The 21,208-nt window shown below is 37.8% G+C and overlaps 2 protein-coding genes across 3 annotated transcripts in view; one reads left to right on the top strand and one right to left on the bottom strand.

Annotated features, from left to right (window-relative positions):
• BEST3 (bestrophin 3) overlaps positions 1-7,030 on the bottom strand; it is a 43,048-nt gene extending 36,018 nt beyond the window's left edge. Inside the window, exons 1-4 of one of the 2 annotated variants that reach the window (XM_032645053.1) lie at positions 6,938-7,030; positions 5,163-5,328; positions 1,163-1,257; positions 466-699 (exon numbers count right to left, since the gene is read on the bottom strand). In XM_032645053.1, the coding sequence (XP_032500944.1) occupies positions 466-699; positions 1,163-1,257; positions 5,163-5,314 (481 nt within the window). In that variant the 5' untranslated portion in view covers positions 5,315-5,328; positions 6,938-7,030. Of the gene's footprint in view, positions 1-465; positions 700-1,162; positions 1,258-5,162; positions 5,329-6,937 lie in introns of those variants that run through there. The other variant, XM_032645054.1, reaches the window with a different exon arrangement.
• The window catches only part of RAB3IP (RAB3A interacting protein), a 168,826-nt gene that overhangs the window by 61,872 nt on the left and 85,746 nt on the right, over positions 1-21,208 (top strand). The gene's annotated exons all lie outside the window — the stretch shown is intronic.

Raw genomic sequence — 21,208 nt, 5'->3', positions numbered from 1 at the left:
GTTAGGAGTTCTGAGCCTGAATTGAAATTTTGGCTCTCCCACTAATGAGCTATGTGATCCAGGACAGGTCGTAACCTCTCTGAATCTCTCATGGTTTTTTTGAGGTCCATATGAAATAATATTTATGAAAGTGCATAAACTGTAAAGTGCTAGAAAATGTAAGGTGATATTACAGAAGGTTTGAATAAATATGATAATTATTATATTATGGACCATGTGACTGTTTACAACTTAATTTGAGTTTGACTGTCAGCTGTTTCCTTTGCTCTGCCCCCCAAGTAAACTTCTTGAGGGCAGGAACCATGACATTCATTTTTACCTCTTAAGACTGTTTCTGGCACATGATAGGTAATCAGTAAATGTTTCTTGAATGAATGAATAAATAAAAGGCATTTTCCAAGGAACTTTGAAAGTTCTGATCGAGGTCAAGAGGAGCCCCATGGAAGGAAAAGTCATTTACAATACCTGCTTCAACCACATGGTCCATCGTCGGAAACCTTTTGTACACAGCCGTGCTCACCGAGCGGAAGATGAGCAGGGATGTGAGGTTGACATAGCGCATCAGTGTCCTCCTGAGCAGGCGCCCATGCTCGTCACTTCCATGAACACTGCTGGAGATGAGAAACATCAGCCTGTCTGGCCAGGGCAGATTCACAAACTGGTTCCACCATCGGTTCACCACCAGAGTAACATAAAACCCTGTAGAATAACAGGAAATTGTAAAGCAATTTCTTACTGTAGACATATTGTTGACACTGATGCTTTCAGCAGAATTTTAGTTTTTTTAGGGATCAGGGTGTAAAAAATATGTTGTTATCCATATCTGATGATTTTGCCCTCCAGAAAAAAAATGTAATTTGTGCCTCGCAATGCTATAGCACCCAGTAAGTGGGTATTAGAACTCAAATATTGACGGCAAAAATGGAGAGTTAGTGAAAAGAAAGCTGAATTGTCCAAGAGCAGATTATTACCTCAAACTTGTTGGTGGTTAATTTAGCGAAAGCAGCCTTGAAGGTAAACCTTACGGATGATTCTGGTTCTATTGCAAGCAGTGACTTTTCAGGCATGCCTCTCAGCTTGGAAACACTCCCATGCAGAGTCATTGGTGTTATCCTAACGGAGACAGCTGTGTGGCTGCATTCTGCATGTGACCTATACTTACCAAGCACAAAGGTTACTGGAATTTGTTCAGCATATCTGTCACAGTAAATTGATAATTTTTCAAAGTAACGTTTTTGGGCTCCTGTAAGTAACAATCTGGAGCAAAAATAAAATGCACAGCCCTTTATGATATTATACTTCTGCACCTGCTTTGCAAGTGACATTCAGTGCAAACAATTAAGCGAAAATAACCTCAATTTTTTTTTAAAGGAGCAATAACTTTTTCTTTTCTACCTAAGTTGATGTATCTCAAAACCTTTTTAACTGCTGAATGTTTTAAGTACTAACGTTTTTAGTACGTAAATGTTGTTGGTCATTACACAGTGGGACATAGTAACCATTTTATTTTTAAATACTTCATATTTTAAAATTTTTATATGATTAATGCATTGGATTTAGAGCAAAATACTTCATAAAAGAGTCCATTTTCCAATTATTCACCATATGTACTTAAAAAAAGAGTGCCTTAAGTGGATTACACTTATTAAGTAATTATTGAATAATAACCCTGGATTCGACATCCTGATCTTACTTTTTCATGAATATGCTACTTAGTACATTCTTGATTATACATGTTGTACTTCAAGGGAGGTTATAACTGTTTTTTTTTTTTTTTTTTTTTTGCGGTACGCGGGCCTCTCACTGCTGCGGCCTCTCCCGTTGCAGAGCACAGGCTCCGGACGCGCAGGCTCAGCGGCCATGGCTCACGGGCCCAGCCGCTCCGCGGCATGTGGGATCTTCCCGGACCGGGGCACGAACCTGTGTCCCCTGCATCAGCAGGCAGACTCTCAACCACTGCGCCACCAGGGAAGCCCTATAACTGTTTATTTTAAAGCCTACAGTTATTTAAGGGACTTCCCTGGCGGTCCAGTGGTTGAGATTTTGCCTTGTAATGCATGGGGTATGGGTTCGATCCCTGGTCGGGGAGCTAAGATCCCACATGCCTTGGGGCCAAAACACCAAAACATAAAACAGAAGCAATATTATAACAAATTCAGTAAAGACTTTAAAAATGGTCCACATCAAAAAAAAAAAATCTTAAAAACTATTTTCAAAATAAAAATATTAAAAATATACATTTAAAATATAAAACAACACAGATTTAACAATTAGTAGTGACATTTTTATAATTATGTTTGGTGGGTTTTTATTTCTATAGTATAAATATAAAAATTTATATTATGGATCTGACACAAACCCATTTTCTGGTATCGTTAAACATAAATCCATTTAATGAAACAATTATTGGTATTTATGTTGCAAGGAGGAGATTCAGAATCAGAAGAACTATCTCAAGGCAGGTTAATAATAATGATCAAAATCCAGAAAGAAAACACAGATGAATTTGAATAAATGAATGAATGCAGCTTTTCCAAGGGAGGAAGGAACCCCTTGGAAACACTCATCATAGCATGTGTCAGAGGCCTATTTGGGTCAGTAGAACTTTGAAGAAAGACGCAGAGAGATAATGAGGTGACAGTGAGCCACCGACCAGACTGCAGATGAAGACCTGGGAGGTGGTGCTGACCAAGAAGGTGTGTGGGTGCAGGGTGGGCTTGGAGTGCCTGCCTCAGCTTGGAAGAGGTGTCAGAAATTCTGAAATCAAGAAAAGCTGACAAGAGAGGCATCACCTGGTGGACAGGCCTATCAAGGTCATGCTGATGACAAGTTACAGCTAGAATGGTTTCTGGTACTCAGATAAAAATGATCAGAGAGAATTTAAACGTGGAGAGCACAGACTGTAGGGTTTAACAGAGCCAGGTTTGAATCCCAGATCTGCCACTTAACAGATTTGGATTTGGAGCATATTTTTAAATCTCTCTGAGTCTCAGTTTTCTCATTTGTAAACGGGGATAATTAATACCTATTGATATGTATCAGGAATGTTATGAGGATTAAAGAATATATGATATATAAAACCACTTAGCATATGTTGTCACACTTAATCAATAATAAAGTGGTTGTTACTATTAATAGTTGGCCAAAGGAAAAAATATTTAGCTGATAGACACATAGAAATTTTACTAGCTAGAAAGTACCACAGCAAGTATTTTGTCAAATCCATCCCCAAATAAAAAGAGGTATAGGGCTTCCCTGGTGGCGCAGTGGTTGGGAGTCCGCCTGCCGATGCGGGGGACGCGGGTTCATGCCCCGGTCCGGGAGGATCCCACATGCGGAGCGGCTGGGCCCGTGGGCCATGGCCGCTGGGCCTGCGCGTCCGGAGCCTGTGCTCCGCAGTGGGGGAGGCCACAGCAGTGGGAGGCCCGCATAACGCAAAAAAAAAAAAAAAAAAAAAAAAAAAGACGTATAATCAAACTAGTGAATTCTGGTTCTGTCTTACGATTTTTTTTGCTAGGTATAACTATTTGCTTATAACAGGATTAAAAAACTTAGCATCATTAGTAGACATGAGAATGAAACTATGTCTGTATTTGTCTACAGATATGTCTGACTTTCTCGACAGATTCAACCTGTAGTTCTTGGTAGAGCTTTGATCAACATATAAGGGTCTATTTTAAAAAACTTTTACATTTGAACTTTAAAAAATGAAAAATGGCTTGAACTAATGATTATTGTTATAAATGTAAGCCCTCTTTGGTCTTTAGAAAACATATGTGCATACAATTTTGTGGGGTATAAATAAGATATTGGAGTCAAAGTTAAGGCCCCATGGAGCATTCCTGGCTACAGTGCAACTGTTCTAAGAGCTATTCTATTCTAAGAGGCAGTAGCAGCAATAAATTCACATTAGTAAAACTAAACTAATTATCCTGAAACGTCATGTGTCTTCCACCATTTCATATTCTGAAGGAGTAGGTGACACATAAATAAATCATCAAAATAATACCGTATTTAGAAGACAAATCTGAAAAATTATTAGAGGTTTTTAATAAAACTTTCCTTGTAAAGATATTTTGCCAAAATGTATACCAGTATATACATTTGTTTGGAACTGTAGTTTTGATATGGAGCAAAGTAACTCTTCCTATTCTACTTTTGGTCATTATCAGCTATAGCCAAATTAAGGTCCCTCTTCTTCACATGGTGTCCTGTCGCTGCAAGGAAGAATGTAGGTGAAAACAATGATACACAAATTTATCCATTGTATGCAGAAGAAAAAACAAACTGATGAACACAGTAAAGGTGGAAATACAGCCTCAAAAACCTTTAGCTTTTCTATTTTAAGTTTTAACTTTCCCCAGAGAAGAAATGTATGCAATCAATATTAATTAAAAAAACTAATCAAGCTTCCCTTTTATAATACTGATACAATTTTATTAAGACTATAATTTTTAGTTATAAAAGTATTTCTTGGACATGATGTTACTCATATTTCCTGTCAGTCAGACAGGCAAAGTTTGTGAGGTTATAAAGAATAAACGTCTTTTATGAATATAATGTGCCCTGAACTCAGAAGATATAAAGAAAATAAATTAGTTTTCAGGCCTTTTCTTTAATTGAGATATTGGTAACATTGGGGGCACCAACTTGGATAAGATTTCGTCATTCCAGGAAAGAGGAAGGAAAGTTGCCTGATACACACTATTCACGAACATGTTAACTATGTAGGTAGTCGCTGCAAGCTGTCAAATCAGAAACTCAAACTATGCATAACATAGTTCAGAGAAGCACAAATAATTATTTGTCTGTGGACTTTGCCATTCAAAATCATCACTTAGTGAGGTTCTAGGTATAAATCTTTCATTTTATGCCTATAGCAAAATTCTTGAAGCACAACTAATACCTCATCATGACCAATTAAAGTGGGGCTGGAATGAGAGCCACCTGAACATGACGGTTAGAGTCTATTTAACATCCTAAAAATCGTTAGGTGTGGATTAAAATACCCAGTCCTGGGGAGAAGTAGGCAAGAGAGGATCATGCAAGGGAGGAGGTTACATAATGCAAAAATCAGCGGCAGCCAAAGGGCTTGGATTTTTGAGACTGTATTCATATATGCTATCTAATGGCCATTTAAGGACACGTGCAAAGGAAAGTACCTGTACATAAAACTTATTGCTGTGTAAAGTACAGCAAAAACAATAAATTCCCTGTATAGTAGTTTGTAGATGCTGCCTCTCCACTTGAGGAGTAACCTATGAAATCCAAAAAAAGTCGCATTTGCTACTTTACTGGAGTAAGTGACAGTCATCTTGGATAGTTTTTCTTTTTTTTCTAGAAGAGCAAGAAGACAACACACAAGTGAAAAGCAATGTTTAAGACAGAGCATAAATCTGTATCTCAAAAGAAACCCTAACCAGCAACCAGTCAACCATCTCTACTTTTTGCCTTTCTCAGCTTGAACAATTTGGAATTTGGAGATAACCACCAACTCAGTGCTAAATCTTTTAGTAGAAAAAGGGAAGAAAGGAGTGTCTGGAAAAAGAAATATTAGAAATCTTAAGCTTGCCTTCATTTCTAAATATTTTGAGATTATATAGCCATTACTCAATAAATATTTGAATGACTAAATGAGATATATGAGAGATGGTGTATTATGATCTATCATATATTTTCTGAATCCATGGGAAGAGCTAAGGTATTGATATGCTATATTAATTGACCTTTTCAAAAGCAGTGGTCACACTTATTGTTTGGGGCTTTATTTGCTAAAATGTGTAAAGAGGTATTTACTTCACCCTTAAATTTCCTAAAAGAAAGTTATGGCTCTCTTAGAAATCAGGAGAAGCCAGCCCCTTGTGGGAATTTAATTGATGGGTTACTTTTGGTTGTTTTAATTTAATTGTCTCTCTAGTGGAGCTCTGTGTGCATAGTTAGCAATCTGTGCACTTCACAAGGTAGACAAAACGTCGGGCCACAGTGATACTGAGTAAGGTGCATTTTCCCATTGAAAAGTCCCACATAATATGCTTAGGGATGGGGCACCTTCTGTTTGGAGCTGAAAAAATGAGGCCCTTATTTAGGACTCTTTCCACCTGGACTGTTCCATGGATGTGGGTGGGTTGAGAACTGGGCCCCAAAGCCTAGTTTTTAGTGGATTCTCTGGAATTCCATTGATCTTCACCAAGACATTCAGGTTTTGAGAAGATGCCCCAAAGCTAATCTTTGTTTGAAAATCCTGCTCCACAGCTTTCTGACACAAAGCATACACAGAGAACGTGAAATTTCTTTGAAACCTTTTGCTTTCAAAAGGATCTATGAGGAGTCTTATAGAGCTACTTAGACTGAAATTATCGAGTTTTTAGGTAGAACTATACTAGACATAAGTAATAAATCCTATAGCAGATTTCTTATACAAAGTAGCCTACACATTTTATCATAAACAAGGACATTTTCTGTCTTTATTCAGAGGTAGAGAAAAAACCCAATTCTCATTTGCCTAGTTTCCCTAAAAAAAAAAAAAAAAAAAAAAAAAAAAGTGAAACTCTGGAACTATATTCTGGAGTGGTATTTTTTTTTTCTAATCACCAGCCTAAGGCTTCAACTACTGATTTTAACAAAGAAACCAGAGATTTTTTTGGCAAAAGTAGGTATCATTACGAAAGGTTGGAACTCAGGCCACAAAAGCAGTTTCATTTTTCCATTTTCACTTTGTCTCTTTGTCTAATGTGAATACAGCCAAAACTGGGAGAGGAGCATAATAAATTAAACCCATTTCATAATTTGTTCTCACGGGCACTGGACTTTTGAATAACAGTCCTTAAATAACTCTCTTTCCTTTAACAGTTCACCCTTCTGTTACAGCTCTGTCAGAAAAACCAAGATCACATCGAGTAGAGGTCAGAGGTAAAATGCATAGGTATACTCGGTGCACTAACCTATTTGTTTGGTTTGGAGTCTCCGACAGGAAAGACAATCTCCAGGCTCCCCCTGCAGAGGTGCCTTCGGGTCGATGTTGTACTCTCGGCTCACCCTTCGTTCATGCGGAGTCTGGAGAACTGTTTATGCCAATTTGTCCACTGGTGACAGTGATAGCCGGGAACAAACAGGAGCAACAGCTGCTGATGTGGTTTTTTTCTCATCTATAATTATAACTCCACCTGTCGCCCAAAGCACTACTTTGAATGAGAAGTCGGAGGTAATGTGAAGGAGCTTGGGTCACCTAAGTCTGTTATTTTCATTTTGACTCTCCCCTGGGATCAAGGGAGAAAGAGCCATTTGCCCCTAAAGTGCTCTGAAGAGGCTCCGCCAGCCAAAAACAGGGAATTGGGACAGTCTGTGTGTGCTTAAAACAAGAATAAATCCTTGTGAAGCCTTAAACTGGGGCAGACAAGAACATAAACAGGATTTTCATTCATTTGAGAGGTACTGAGAATGCTCTTCCATTAAAAACAATAAGCATGAGAAAAAACCCAGGCCCAACTGGAAAGGACCCAGAGAAAGGATCATTGAAGAGTCTTAAGGCCAGGAGAGTGCCATCATAGTGCTGACCACGAGGGACTCACATTTCTCAGTTTCTGCCTCATTGGCTCCTTATTAACCAGGATGGTTGAGAAGTTAGAGGCCTGCAGTGTGAGTCACAAGAGAGTCTAGAATGGGCTTTCTGCTGAGATGGAAGTAGGCTCTGTGCAGCAGTTCCAGAAGACTTGCACAAGAAGAGTTTCAGACAACAGAAAATAATCCTAAGCGATTGTGCAGTGGGTTTCCATTGAAAGTGATTTTTGCTGGATTTGGAGGATGTAAAGTTGTAAGCATTGAATCTTTGAATGAGATTCAACCATCTGAAGGTGGCAGAGGAGTAAGACATGGAGATCACCTTCCTCCCCACAAATACATCAAAAATACATCTACACTCCTACTGAACGCTGGCAGAAGACCTCAGACTTCCCAAAAGGCAAGAAACTCCCCACGTACCTGTCCGAGTGGCTGACAGAGTCTTGGTGCTCTGGCCAGGTGTCAGGCCTGAGCCTCTGAGGTGGGAGAGCCGAGTTCAGGACACTGGTCCACCAGAGACCTCCCGGCTCCATGTAATATCAAATGGCAAGAGATCTCCCAGAGATCTCCATCTCAACACCAAGACCCAGATCCACTCAACGTCCATTAAGCCCCAGTGCTGGACACCCCATGCCAAACAACTAGCAAGACAGGAACACAACCCCACCCATTAGCAGAGAGGGTGCCTAAAATCATACTAAGTTCACAGACACCCCAAAACACACCACTAGACGTGGTTCTGTCCACCAGAAAGACAAGATACAGCCTCATCCATCAGAAAACAGGCACCAGTCCCCTCCAACAGGAAGCCTACACAACCCACTGAACCAACCTTACCCACTGGGGGCAGACACCAAAAAATATGGGAAGTACAAACCTGCAGCCTGTGAAAAGGAAACCCCAAACACAGTAAGTTAAGCAAAATGAGAAGACAGAGAAATATGCAGCAGATGAAGGAGCAAGGTAAAAACCCACCAGAGCAAACAAATGAAGAGGAAATAGGCAGTCAACCTGAAAAAGAATTCAGAGTAATGATAGTAAAGATGATCCAATATCTTGGAAATAGAATGGAGAAAATACAAGAAACGTTTAACAAGGACCTAGAAAAACTAAAGAGCAAACAAACAGTGATGAACAACACAGTAAATGAAATTTAAAAATTCTCTAGAAGGAATCAATAGCAGAATAACTGATGCAGAAGAAAGGATAAGTGACCTATAAGATAAAATAGTGGAAATAACTACCACAGAGCAGAATAAACAAAAAAGAATGAAAAGAATTGAGGACAGTCTCAGAGACCTCTGGGACAACATTAAATGCACTAACATTCAAATTATAGGGGTCCCAGAAGAAGAAGAGTAAAAGAAAGGGACTGAGAAAATATTTGAAGAGATTATAGTTGAAAACTTCCCTAATATGGAAAAGGAAATAGTCAATCAAGTCCAGGTCTTCCAAAATATAACAGAGGGAGGAACACTCCCAAACTCATTCTATGAGGCCACCGTCACCCTGATACCAAAACCAGACAAAGGTGTCACAAAAAAAGAAAACTACAAGCCAATATCACTGATGAACACAGATGAAAAAATCCTCAACAAAATACTAGCAAACAGAATCCAATAGCACAATAAAAGGAACATACACCATGATCAAGTAGGGTTTATTCCAGGAATGCAAGGATTCTTCAGTATATGCAAATCAGTCAGTGTGATACACCATATTAACAAATTGAAGGAGAAAAACCATATGATCATCTCAATAGATGCAGAAAAAGCTTTTGACAAAATTCAACACCCATTTATGATAAAAAACCTCCAGAAAGGAGGCATAGAGGGAACTTACCTCAACATAATAAAGGCTGTATATGACAAACCCACAGCCAACATTGTTCTCAGTGGTGAAAAACTGAAACCATTTCCACTAAGATAAGGAACAAGACAAGGTTGCCCAGTCTCACCCCTATTATTCAACATAGTTTTGGAAGCTTTAGCCACAGCAGTCAGAGAAGAAAAAGAAATAAAGGAATCCAAATTGGAAAAGAAGAAGTAAAACTGTCACTCTTTGCAAATGGCATGATATTATACATAGAGAATCCTAGAGATGCTACCAGAAAACTACTAGAGCTAATCAATGAATTTGGTAAAGTAGCAGGATACAAAATTAATGCAGAGAAATCTCTTGCATTCCTATACACTAATGATGAAAAATCTGAAAGAGAAATTAAGGAAACACTCCCATTTACCATTGCAACAAAAAGAATAAAATACCTAGGAATAAACCTACCTAAGGAGACATAAGACCTGTATGCAGAAAACTATAAGACACTGATGAAAGAAATTAAAGATGATACAAACAGATGGAGAGATATACCATGTTCTTGGATGGGAAGAATGAACACTGTGAAAATGACTGCAGCAGTCTACAGATTCAATGGAATCCCTATCAAACTACCAATGGCATTTTTCACAGAACTAGAACAAAAAATTTCCCAATTTGTATGGAAACACAAAATACGCTGAATAGCCAAAGCAATCTTGAGAAAGAAAAACAGAGCTGGAGGAATCAGGCTCCCTGACTTCAGACTATACTACAAAGCTACAGTAATCAAGACAGTATGGTACTGGCACAAAAACAGAAATATAGATCAATGGAACAGAAGAGAAAGCCCAGAGATAAACCCACGCACATATGGTCAACTTATCTTTGATAAAGGAGACAAGAATATACAATGGAGAAAAGACAACCTCTTCAACAAGTGGTGCTGGGAAAACTGGACAGCTACACGTAAAAGAATGAAATTAGAACACTTCCTAATACCATACACAAAAATAAACTCAAAATGGATTAAAGACCTAAATGTAAGGCCAGACACTATAAAACTCTTAGAGGAAAACATAGGCAGAACACTCTACGACATAAATTACAGCAAGATCCTTTTTGACCCACCTCCTAGAGAAATGGAAATAAAAACAAAAATAAGCAAATGGGACCTAATGAAACTTAAAATCTTTTGCACAGCAAAGGAAACCATAAACAAGACAAAAAGACAACCCTTAAGATGGGAGAAAATATTTGCAAATGAAGCAACTGATAAAGGATTAATCTCCAAAATATATAAGCAGCACATGCAGCTCAATATCAAAGAAACAAACAACCTAATAAAAAAATGGGCAGAAGACCGAAACAGACATTTCTCCAAAGAAGATATACAGATTGCCAACAAACACATGAAAGGATGCTCGACATCACTAATCAGTAGAGAAATGCAAATCAAAACTACAATGAGGTATCACCTCACACTGGTCAGAATGGCCATCATCAAAAAGTCTACAGACAATAAATGCTGGAGAGGGTCTGGAGATAAGGGAAGCCTCTTGCACTGTTGGTGGGAATGTAAATAGATAGAGCCACTATGGAGAACAGTATGGAGGTTCCTTAAAAAACTAAAAAGAGAACTACCATATGAGCCAGCAATCTCACTACTGGGCATATACCCTGAGAAAACCATAATTCAAAAAGAGTCATGTACCACAATGTTCATTGCAGCACTATTCACAATAGCCAGGACATGGAAGCAGCCTAAGTGTCCATCAACAGATGAATGGATAAAGATGTGGCACATATATACAATGGAATATTACTCAGCCATAAAGAGAAATGAAATTGATTTATTTGTGGTGAGGTGGATGGACCTCAAGTCAGTCATACAGAGTGAAGTAAGTCAGAAAGAGGAAAACAAATGCAATATGCTAACACATATATACGGAATCAAAAAAAAAATGTTCTGAAGAACATAGGGACCAGACAGGAATAAAGATGCAGACGTAGAGAATGGACTTGGGAACACGGGGACGGGGAAGGGTAAGCTGGGATGAAGTGAGAGAGTGGTAAGGACATATATACACTACCAAATGTAAAATAGATAGCTAGTGGGAAGCACCTAGAGGCATGGGATAGGGCTGGTGGGAGGGAGATGCAAGAGGGAGGGGATATGGGGATATACATATATGTATAGCTGATTCACTTTGAGATACAGCAGAAGCTAACACACCATTGTAAAGCAATTATACTCCAATAAATACGTTAAAAAACAGGAACAAGCATATATGTTTGATTGCGGTGTGTGTGTGTGCTTGTGTGTATGTGAAGAAGAGCATAGACAATTACTACATGTGATGGCATACAGTAGTGGTAACTGATAACACACTGATTCATTACATGTGTCATCCTTCCACGGTCAGCTAGAAACATGCTTAGTTTTTCAAAACGTTTTCTCTTAGGTTTATTGTGCTTCCATACTTTCCTTCTTGAAAGAGAGAGTTCATCAGCATTCTCTAAATAATGCAGTAAATAATTTCGGGGTCAATTCCCGGAAGATTTCCAACCTTCTAAAGTAACGTGTGCGCTAAGTGCTGTGCCTTAAGCTTAAATAAAGTGACTATTAAAAATAAAAAAGATGCTTATTCTAAAATTGAAAGTAAATACATTTGAAATTTTTTCTATAGTATCTTAAGTTTTATATGTACTTGACTGGTTTCTTTATCAAACTATAAGTGCCTTAGAGCAAAAATAGAGTTGTCGGTGTCTGATTTCTTGCCCCTATCCCTGTACATAGCTCCAGCACAGAGCCCTGTGCATACTGGATATTGAATATCTATTTCTCATCTGATTATCACCTTGTCACTGTGATACTTCTGTTAGTATATTTGGGGGAGTTTGTGAACATTTTAAAAGCGTATCTACACTGCTGCACGTTTTATATTTGGGTTGCCATGAGAAGTGGCTGGATAGACCCAATGTTACATTTAGAAAGGTTTGCAAGGCTGATCAATGCTGTAGAGTTTGAGCAAATCTAAACCCAAGTGCTTATGAAATAGAAATGTTGGAGCTATTTAAAAACAATCTTGCTCTTGGGTGTCTTACTGGATGTGTGGTGGCCCTGAAATGTGGCATGATTCCCGGCAGTTATGACTGCATACCTGGGGGAATCGGCTTCCTCTATGGGGCTCCGTTGGCTGGTCCCACTTTTAAGCAGGGTTAATTACATTCATCTTTCCTATTGGACAGTTTTGTGGAATGACTAAGTAATAGTTGAATTAGCATTCTAAAATGCAAATTAGTCAATAACGATTGGATTGAATGAACAAACTCCCATTGCTGAGCTCTGAGTCTGTTGGCTATTTCTAATAGGTACTGAGATGCCATTCAGAAATTAATTCATTAGAGGGGACAAGCCAGTACAGCCAATTTCAAGTATCCGACAAATACCAAATTTCAAAGTTAACTGTTCATATGAATTTTGAAGAAAACTTTAGTTTCTTGTTTAAAATAGACATCTTTTTTTCCAGATTCTAAAGGTAACATGTATTAAAAAATAAAATGTAAAACAACATATAAAGAACAGAGTGGTACTCTATCATGCCACCCTAGAGAGGTGATACTCATTTAGCATAAAGTTCATCTTTTTAGGCTCTTGTAGAAGATATTTTAAATCCTATAATTAATAGCAAACAATATAAGAGACACGCAATGTCAGGGCTCTATGAAATAACTATACCAGCCATATTTTCTTTTGAAAGCAAGTATCAAGTTTTCCAGTCCTGGCCACTATGATTTTCAACAGCCCTGATAAACACATTTGTCTTTGATTCCAGTAAACCTCCAGTGACAGGACAATTCAAAAAAAGAGTAACTGATCATTTCTAAGTGATGGAAATGCTGATATTCATCCATAGATGTCAAGATAAATCACCCTTTGTTCCTTAAGGAAACAAAAAGCAAGTTTAGGTAGGCAACACCACTTCCTAAAGGAGAGCCAGCTATTCATTTCCACTGATGTGAAAAATCTTTTGCCAAATTTCTCTTGAGCACTTGGTTGAACATAGCCATGTGTATGTGAAACTTTGCATTCAAATAGTAACCAAATGCTAGAAATTGTTTTATTTTGGAGGCTTTGATTCTGACTCTAAGACTTTTGGACATTATTAAATGGGGAATAAGAAATCAGTAAACATTTTTGAACAGGCAAAGGGCTTGACAAAAATCTGTGTTGAAGAAAGGTGAGTCTATGAGACGGGAATGTGCTGGATTTGAGTGGGCAGGGATTATAGGAAGGGAATCAGTTTGAAGGTTATTATGGTTGTTCTGGTATGAACTGGGGTGGTTGGCAAGTGGAATGCAAAGGAAGGATGGTATGAGAGAACCCAGAGGCAAACTACCACTGGAGGAGAAGGAAAGGAGGGAGATGGGGGGAGGGAGAGGAGGAGGAGGAAAGAGAAGTCTGATATGACTCTTGCTTTGTCCTTTGAGCCCATTTGCACATGAAGAGCAAAACCTACAGAATATGATTTCAGATTTGTTCAGGTGACATGGTTCTTTGCAGGGCACCATGTAATTTTGATGTGTTTTGTTTGATCTTGCAAATAAGAACATTTTTGTCAGCAAAAATGGATGGAAACTAAAATCACAAGTAGGAGCTCATGTGTCTATAAAAATCAAGTTGAATTGAATGTGATTGGCTGAGCCTCAGTTTTTCTGCTATTGCTTCTGGTCCTTATTCACTTTGCTATGTGCTGGATCTGTCTAGAAAAAGACAGTGGTTAGTGCTAAAGATTCAAGAAAAATTCATAGAGCAAGCTTTCAATTGAGAACATTCATTCATCAGTTTTTTTCAACAGCAGAATACCTTGGTTCAGTTGGCTTGAGAATCATTCACAGTGATATTTTTTCCCTAAAGCTAAATTTTTATTGGCTTAGTGGAACTGTGAGCTTCTTGAGAACTCGTGCCTTACTCTTTCTTATTTTTTTCCTATTTACTGGATACCATGATGGATGCAATAGCTGCATAACAAGCAGCTGATTGGGATAAACCATGTGTCAATCTAGGTGTGGAGGTTTCTGATACATGTTCTTGGAGACAGAACTCTGCCAAAAAATCAAACTGAAGTGGGTGTGATTTGTTTTTCTTTTTCAATTAATTTTTTTCTCTTTGATTTCAGGGAAGAAACAGTGAACTCCTAAGACTAGAAAGACTATTGAGTTTTATTACAGATGATGATCTAAACTCATACACTGGTTATTTTAGGAGTCATCATTACTTTCCTTACACAGAGTAATTGCCAACTCAACAAAACAGAAATGCATTAGTTCACATTCTGAAGGTTATCTTTTCCTAATGGAAGGTACAGAAACTGTTCTATTTTAGGGATGAAAGCCTAGAGTCTAGAGAATTGTTACTACAGTGCTTAAAGTGTATCCTGTACTTTATAATCAATGATATTTCTCAAATGGATGGTACCGCTTAGCTCAGGCACATTCCAGATGGATAAAGAAAAAATTGCAAGATAAGACCAATTAAAAATCAGTTTAATTTCATAAGAAAAGGCATGCAAATCCAAGTATATTGTTTATTCCAAACAGATGTGAAATTCTGTTACTTCGCCACCATAATGGTGGAAGATGGCCATTCTGGAAATTACATTACTGTGTAAGTAAAGGGAAGATATAGAGATATGGGGAAAAAACTATGCATAAATGCTTGAACAATTATAAAGCACCTTTGCTTGTGTGATAAAATGCATGTGAAACTGAAAAACAACTGTTGGTTCTGGTTCTCCGATATGGCAGATTGTACGTTCTGAAGACATTTTTCATTTCTTAACACATACTAGCTCCTTAATAATGTTACTGTTGGAAAAGGTCGTAGGTTTGGAGTAAGAGAGTGAAAGAGAAACTCAGCTTTTGCTCCACATAATTTTGTCTTGTTAGAACAACATCCATGTTTTCATATTTAATCATATGCAGTAAAAAATCTTATGTGATGCCACTTCCAAATTTATACCTCCAGCCCAGATTTTCACCCAGCTCCAGACCTATTCTTGATACTCTGCTAAACACCTTAAGCCCAACATGCCCAAAGCTGAGCTCCATTTTTTCCCTAAAACACGCTCCTCCTGCCACCTTTTATCTCAACTGGTGAAAATTCCTTCCTTCCAAAAGGTCAAAAGCCTTGGAGTCGTCCTCAGCTCCTCCCTTTCTTCATACCACAGTCCACTCTGTCAGTAAGTCCCGTTGCACCTTCCAAAACTACTCAGCATCTGTCACCTCACTCTCTCCTCTCACATCCCTGTCTCCACTCCTCTCACCTCATCAGGGCAGCAGATCCTTCTCCCATCTTATTCTAGCAGGAGGTCTCCTCGCCTCTCTATTTGCCCCCTTCAGTCTCTTCTGACAAAAAGGTGGAGTGAAAGGCAAGTCGGGTGAATCATGTCACACCTCTGCTAAAACCCCTCCCTGGCTCCCTCCTTCTCTCAGCTTAAAGCCCAAGTTCTTAAGCAGTCCAAGGTCTGTCACGACTTGCTCCCATTTGCTCTCTGATCTCGTTTCCTATTACTCTCACCTCTCCTATGGACCCTCTCCAGCCACACTTGCCTCCTCTCCTTCCTGGAACACACCAGGCATGGTCCCACCTGAAAGCCTTAGTCACGGCTGGTCTTCCTCCAGGTATCTGAGGGAATGGCCCCCGCACCTCTTCCAAGTCTTTGGTCAAACATCGTCTCAGGGTGCTGATCTCTCTACTAAAAGCTGCATCCTGGCCCTGCACACCTCCCTCCCTCCTGATCCCCCTTCTTACCCTGCTCAACTATTGCTTTTTATCCACACCACTTACCTCCCTTGACTATACCATATAATTCACACATTTATTGTGTTTATTGTCTATCTATCCCTACTAAACCGAAGGTTTCATGAGGGCATGAAGCTGTATTATTTACTGATGAAAATAAAGTGCCACCAGTAGTCCTAGTTCAATTAATATTTATTGAATGAATAAATTTAAAAAGAGGCTAGACAGTATTCCACTTTTTCTCGCAATTGTAAATATCATGAGGACAGATTCCATGACTATTTAAAAAAAATTTTTTTAATTGACGTATAGTTAATTTACAATGTTGTGTCAGATATATATATATATATATATATATATATATATATATATATAATTCTCCAGTATGGTTTATTGTTGGATATAGTTCCCTGTGCTACAGAGTAGGACCTTATTGTTTATCTATTTTATATATAGTAGTTTGTATCTGCTAATCCCAAACTCCTAATTTATCCCTTTCCCCCTTTGTTAACCATAAGTTTGTTTTCTATGTCTGTGAGTCTGTTTCTGTTTTGTAAATAAGTTCATTTGTATCATATTTTAGATTATACATGTAAGTGATATCATATGATATTTGTCTTTCTTTTTCTGACTTACTTCACTTAATATGATAATCTCTAGGTCCATCCATGTTGCTGCAGATGGCATTATTTCATTCTTTTTTTTTTAACATCTTTATTGGAGTATAATTGCTTTATAATGTTGTGTTAGTTTCTGCTGTATAACAAAGTGAATCAGCAATATGTATACATATATCCCCATATCCCCTCCATCTTGCGTATCCCTCCCACCCTCCCTTATCCCACACCTCTAGGTCACAAAGTACCGAGGTGATCTCCCTGTGCGATGCAGCCGCTTCCCACTAGCTGTCTATTTTACATTTTGTACTGTATGTATTTCAATGCTACTCTCTCAGTTCGTCCCAGCTTACACTTGCCCCTCCCTGTGTGCTCAAGTCCATTCTCTACATCTGCATCTTTATTTCTGTCCTACCCCTAGGTTCATCAAACCATTTTTCCTTTTTTTTTAGATTCCATATATATGTGTTAGCATACGGTATTTGTTTTTCTCTTTCTGACTTACTTCACTCTGTATGACTGACTCGAGGTCCATCCACCTCACTACAAATAACTCAATTTCGTTTCTATCTATGGCTGAGTAATATTCCATTGTATATACGTGCCACATCTTCTTTATCCATTCCTCTGTCGATGGACACTTAGGCTGCTTCCATGTCCTGGCTATTGTAAATAGTGCTGCAATGAACATTGTGGTACATGACTCTTTGAATTATGGTTTTCTCAGGGCATATGCCCAGTAGTGGGATTGCTGGGTCGTATGGTAGTTCTATTTTTAGTTTTTTAAGGAACCTCCATACTGTTCTCCATAGTGGCTCTATCTATTTACATTCCCACCAACAGTGCAAGAGGGTTCCCTTTTCTCCACAGCCTCTCCAGCATTTATTGTCTGTAGACTTTTTGATGATGGCTGTTCTGACCGGTGTGAGGTGATATCTCATTGTAGTTTTGATTTGCATTTCTCTAATGATTAGTGATGTTGAGCATCCTTTTGTTTGTTTGCTGGCAATTTGTATATCTTCTTTGGAGAAATGTCTATTTAGGTCTTCTGCCCATTTTTGGATCGTGTTGTTTGTTTTTTTGATATTGAGCTGCTTGTGCTACTTATATATTTTGGAGATTAATCCTTTGTCAGTTGCTTCATTTGCAAATATTTTCTCCTATCCTGAGGGTTGTCTTTTCGTCCTGTTTATGGTTTCCTTTGCTGTGCAAAAGATTTTAAGTTTCATTAGGTCCCATTTGTTCACTTTTGTTTTTATTTCCATTTCTCTAGGAGGTCGGTCAAAAAGGATCTTGCTGTGATTTATGTCAAAGAGTGTTCTTCCTATGTTTTCCTCTAAGAGTTTTATATTGTCTGGCCTACATTTATGTCTTTGATCCATTTTGAGTTTATTTTTATATATGGTATTAGGAAGTGTTCTAATTTCATTCTTTTTCATGTAGCTGTCCAGTTTTCCCAGCACCACTTGTTGAAGAGGCTGTCTTTTCTCCATTGTATATTCTTGTCTCTTCTATCAAAGGTAAGGTGACCATATGTGCATGGGTTTATCTCTGGGCTTTCTCTTCTGTTCCATTGATCTATATTTCTGTTTTTGTGCCAGTATCATACTGTCTTGATTACTGTAGCTTTGTAGTGTAGTCTGAAGTCAGGGAGCCTGATTCCTCCAGCTCTGTTTTTCTTTCTCAAGATTGCTTTGGCTATTCAGCGTCTTTTGTGTTTCCGTACAGATTGGGAAATTTTTTGTTCTAATTCTGTGAAAAATGCCATTGGTAATTTGATAGGGATTCCATTGAATCTGTAGATTGCTTTGGGTAGTATAGTCATTTTCATAATGTTGATTCTTCCCATCCAAGAACATGATACATCTCTCCATCTGTTTGTATCATATTTAATTTCTTTCATCAGTGTCTTATAGTTTTCTGCATACAGGTCTTTTACCTCCTTCGGTAGGTTTATTCCTAGGTATTTTATTCTTTTTGTTGCAATGGTAAATGGGAGTGTTTCCTTAATTTCTCTTTCAGATTTTTCATCATTAGTGTATAGGAACGCAAGAGATTTCTCTGCATTAATTTTGTATCCTGTTACTTTACCAAATTCATTGATTAGCTCTAGTAATTTTCTAGTAGCATCTTTAGGAATCTCTATGTATAGTATCATGTCATCTGCAAACAGTGGCAGCTTTACTTCTTTTCCAATTTGGGTTCCTTTATTTCTTTTACTTCTCTGACTGCTGTGGCTAAAGCTTCCAAAACTATGTTGAATAACAGGGGTGAGAGTGGGCGACCTTATCTTGTTCCTGATCTTAATGGAAATGGTTTCAGTTTTTCACCATTGTGAACACTGTTGGCTGTGGGTTTGTCATATATGGTCTTTATTAAGTTAAGGTAAGTTTCCTCTATGCCTCCTTTCTGGAGGATTTTTATCATAAATGGGTGTTGAATTTTGTCAAAAGCTTTTTCTGCATCTATTGATATGATCATATGGTTTTTATCCTTCAGTTTGTTAATATGGTGCATCACATTGATTGATCTGCATATATTGAAGAATCCTTGCATTCCTTGGATAAACCCCAGTTGATCATGGTATATGATCCTTTTATTGTGCTATTGGATTCTGTTTGCTAGTATTTTGTTGAGGAGTTTTGCATCTATGTCATCAGTGATATTGGCCTGTAGTTTTCTTTCTTTGTGACATCTTTGTCTGGTTTTGGTATCAGGGTGATGGTGGCCTCATAGAATGAGTTTGGGAGTGTTCCTCCCTCTACTATATTTTGGAAGAGTTTGAGAAGGACAGGTGTTATCTCTTCTCTAAATGTTTGATAGAATTTGCCTGTGAAGCCATCTGGTCCTGGGCTTTTGTTTTTTTGGAAGATTTTTAATCACAGTTTCAATTTCAGTGCTTGTGACTGGTCTGTTTATATTTTCTATTTCTCCCTGGTTCAGTCTCAGAAGGTTGTGCTTTTCTAAGAATTTGTCTGTTTCTTCCAGGTTGTCCATTTTATTGGCATATACTTGCTTGTAGTAATTTCTCATGATCCTTTGTATTTCTGCAGTGTCAGTTGTTACTTCTCCTTTTTCATTTCTAATTCTGTTGATTTGAGTCTTCTCCTTTTTTTCTTCATGTGTCTGGCTAATGGTTTATCAATTTTGTTTATCTTCTCAAAGAACCAGCTTTTAGTTTTATTGATCTTTGCTATTGTTTCCTTCATTTCTTTTTCATTTATTTCTGATCTGATCTTTATGATTTCTTTCCTTCTGCTAACTTTGGGGTTTTTTTTGTTCTTCTTTCTCTAATTGCTTTAGGTTTAAGGTTAGGTTGTTTATTTGAGATGTTTCTTGTTTCTTGAGGTAGGATTATATTGCTATATACTTCCCTCTTAGAACTACTTTTGCTGCATCCCATAGGTTTTGGGTCATCATGTTTTCATTGTCATTTGTTTCTAGGTATTTTTTGATTTCCTCTTTGATTTCTTCATTGATCTCTTGGTTATTTAGTAGTGTATTGTTTAGCCTCCATGTGTTTGTATTTTTCACAGATTTTTTCCTGTAATTGATATCTAGTCTCATAGAGCTGTGGTCGGAAAAGATACTTGATATGATTTCAATTTTCTTAAATATACCAAGGCTTGATTTGTGACCCAAGATATGATCTATCCTGGAGAATGTTCCATGAGCACTTGAGAAGTATGTGTATTCTGTTGTTTTTGTATGGAATGACCTATAAATATTAATTAAGCCCATCTTGTTTAATGTGTCATTTAAAGCTTGTGTTTCCTTTTTTATTTTCATTTTGGATGATCTGTCCATTGGTGAAAGTGGAGTGCCCCCTACTATGATTGTATTACTGTCCATTTCCCCTTTTATGGCTGTTAGCATTTGCTTTATGTATTGAGGTGCTCCTATGTTGGGTGCATAAATATTTACAATTGTTATATCTCCTTCTTGAATTGATCCCTTGATCATTATGTAGTGTCCTTCTTTGTGTCTTGTAATAGTCTTTATTTTAAAGTCTATTTTGTCTGATATGATAATTGCTACTCCAGCTTTCTTTTGATATCCATTTGCATGGAATATCTTTTTTCATCCCCTCACTTTTAGTCTGTATGTGTCCCTAGGTCTGAAGTCTCTTGTAGACAGCATATATATGGGTCTTGTTTTTGTATCCATTCAGCCATTCTACATCTTTTGGTTGGTGCATTTATTCCATTTACATTTAAGGTAATTATTGATACACATGTTCCTGTTACCATTTTCTTAATTGTTTTGGGTTTGTTTTTGTAGGTCTTTTCCTTCTCTTGTGTTTCCTGCCTAGAGAAGTTCCTTTAGCATTGGTTGTAAAGCTGGTTTGGTGGTGCTGAATTCTCTTAACTTTTGATTGTCTGTAAAGGTTTTAATTTCTCTGTCAAATCTG

This window comes from Phocoena sinus, chromosome 10, assembly GCF_008692025.1.
Source record: "Phocoena sinus isolate mPhoSin1 chromosome 10, mPhoSin1.pri, whole genome shotgun sequence".
Classification (NCBI taxonomy): domain Eukaryota; kingdom Metazoa; phylum Chordata; class Mammalia; order Artiodactyla; family Phocoenidae; genus Phocoena; species Phocoena sinus.
The sequence above is the reverse complement of the archived record's forward strand: the minus strand, read 5'-3'. Positions and strand labels throughout refer to the sequence as shown.